We start from the raw sequence: 2,435 nt of genomic DNA on the forward strand, positions 1-2,435 counted from the left end.
TTGATGACATTTACCATAACAGTGGCTATGGAACTGAGAGGAGGGTTGCCCCCATCTCTGGCTTCAATATACAATTTAAATGATTTCTTCTTTTCTAGATTAGAATGTTTGGCTTGGAATATTTCCCCAGATTGTTGCTCTATCCTAAAGTTGTTCATTGAGTCTTTAGATGTTAATGAACTGATATAATACAAAACTTTACCATTTTCTCCAATATCAGAGTCTTCTGCCATCATTACAACAATTGGTCTATTCCTTTGATGGTTATTTTGTATAGAGACATTGTATGTTTTCTCAGAGAAAATTGGTCTGTTATCATTTTCATCTTTCACAGTTATGTGCACATTTAAGACACCCTGTTTGGGTAGAGTTCCTCCATCCTTAGCAATTACTTCTATATTATAGCTATCTTTCATCTCCCTATCTAACTTTCCTTCTAAAACAATTTCTAATGATAGCAAACTATCTGCTATCTGAAATGTGGACAAAGAAAACTGTTGGTTATTTCCCTTTAATTCGTAATCCACTAATCTGTTCTGTAATCCAACGTCTTTGTCAATGGCATTGGGGATGGACTTTTTCATACCTTTTCCATCTCCTTCTCCAAATGTTAATTGAATTTCTCCCACAGGAAACTCTGGTTGATGGTCATTGATGTCTTCTATAATTACCTTAATTTTTAATATCTTTATAAATTTCCCTGCTTTATGAACTGCTACCTTAATTGTGTGAAAGCATTCTTTCTCAAAAGTACACAGGGACTCAGCATCCAGTGTTTGTGTGGTGTATATCTTTCCAGTGTTGGTCACATTAAATAGCTGTGTTCCCTTCTCTTGTAACTGACTGAATGATAATAATGCAGGGTCCTTTAACTTTGAATCAGCAGTAATGTCTCCTATGTTGATAACAGGACTGTTTTCTTCTTTCACATGGTAAACAATGTCTTTAGAGATAGAACAGTGAAGCAGACACTGTAATATCCATATCGCTATTAAGACCATCTTCATTAGTTGAGTTAAATACGAGTTAATTGATCTGAAATTACAAGAGAAAAGTGTCTTTCATATCGTTGGTAAAACCAGAAATATAATATGTAAAACATTAAATGAAAATTAGAATGGTGTGTAATGTGGAACAGTATATCAGTGGTGGGGAAATGATTGCACCCATAATTTAGCAGAGCATCAAGTTGAGTTGGCCTGATGCAGTTGATGTTCAGTTTGGAAAGTTGCAGGTCAAAGGCAGGAGAACAATAGGATCAGTCAGAGTTTAGTAGAGAAACAAATAACAATATTAGTTAATATTATGGCTTGATTTGGGAGAAGGTGGTGCATAGCTGGCTGAATCTATGAAGCAGATTCATATCTGGATTCACATCAGTGTTATAATCTACATTACACTGTCATTTATTGTCACAGTTTCATTACTTTCAACTCTATGGTTGTGTCCATGCTGGAGCACAATCATTAAAACTATAGATGGTACCTTGGCAATTATCAAAATTTGACTATTGAAGAGAGACATTAAATGATGATGATGATGATGATGATGGTGGTGGTCCAGATATGTCTCCATGTTTCGATGTAGTTTCATCAAATGCTTTTAAAATGACTGAATTCGGCCATACTACACTAACCTAATAATGTCATGTAGTACTGTTCCAATCTGATATACAATAGTATTATATAAAATACTTTTAAAACTAATTTCTTAAACCAGAATTAAAGTAACGTTTATCTTCTCTTGATCATGTTGACTGTTAAATTATTCTAGGAAATCATTTGTACACTGAAATAAGTTAAATTACTGCAGAAACACAAATCAATATTTCACTAATGATATAGTCAGCAGAAGTATTAGTACTATGAATAAATATTGAACAAATGAGATATGTAAATGAAAGAGATTGATAAGATACATTTACAGTAAATTTATATCAAAGATATATTATTATTATTAGTAGTAGTATATTTATATCAAAGATATATTATTATTATTATTATTATTATTATTGTGAATTAATGCAATCTTAGTATACTCTCATCAATATGACAAGAGGCAAAAACGAAACAGGGGTACCTATATTTCTTAAGCTAGCAATAGTTGTCATCATCGTCATTTATCTTTCGCTTTCCATGCTCGCATGGGTTGAACTATAATATATTAATAATAATTCATTTGTATATAATTTTTAAGAAACAGATTGCCTTCAACAAGAAATTTTTTAAACAAATGAAAGAAGGAAAATATAACTGGGATTACATACACGTAAATATATAAAGCAATATTTAATTAAAATATATATACATTAAACAAGACCAATATGACACTAGTTCACCTTAAAGGCAGCAAATACATTAAAACCAATAAAATCTGACAGAATATTAAATTTAGAAAGAGTTAAACAATACCACAACACAATATTCATTATTTAT

The 2,435-nt window shown here is 31.4% G+C and overlaps 1 protein-coding gene across 1 annotated transcript; it reads right to left on the bottom strand.

Moving 5' to 3' along the window:
• Positions 1-14: 14 nt before the first annotated feature.
• LOC106867049 (protocadherin gamma-A11) lies at positions 15-1,001 on the bottom strand (the record flags this gene model as incomplete). Its single annotated transcript, XM_014934495.1, has 1 exon — positions 15-1,001. A coding segment is annotated over exon 1 (987 nt), but the record flags the coding sequence as incomplete, so codon positions are not given.
• Positions 1,002-2,435: the final 1,434 nt, after the last annotated feature.

This window comes from Octopus bimaculoides, unplaced genomic scaffold (genome assembly GCF_001194135.2).
Source record: "Octopus bimaculoides isolate UCB-OBI-ISO-001 unplaced genomic scaffold, ASM119413v2 Scaffold_309349, whole genome shotgun sequence".
Classification (NCBI taxonomy): Eukaryota; Metazoa; Mollusca; class Cephalopoda; order Octopoda; family Octopodidae; genus Octopus; species Octopus bimaculoides.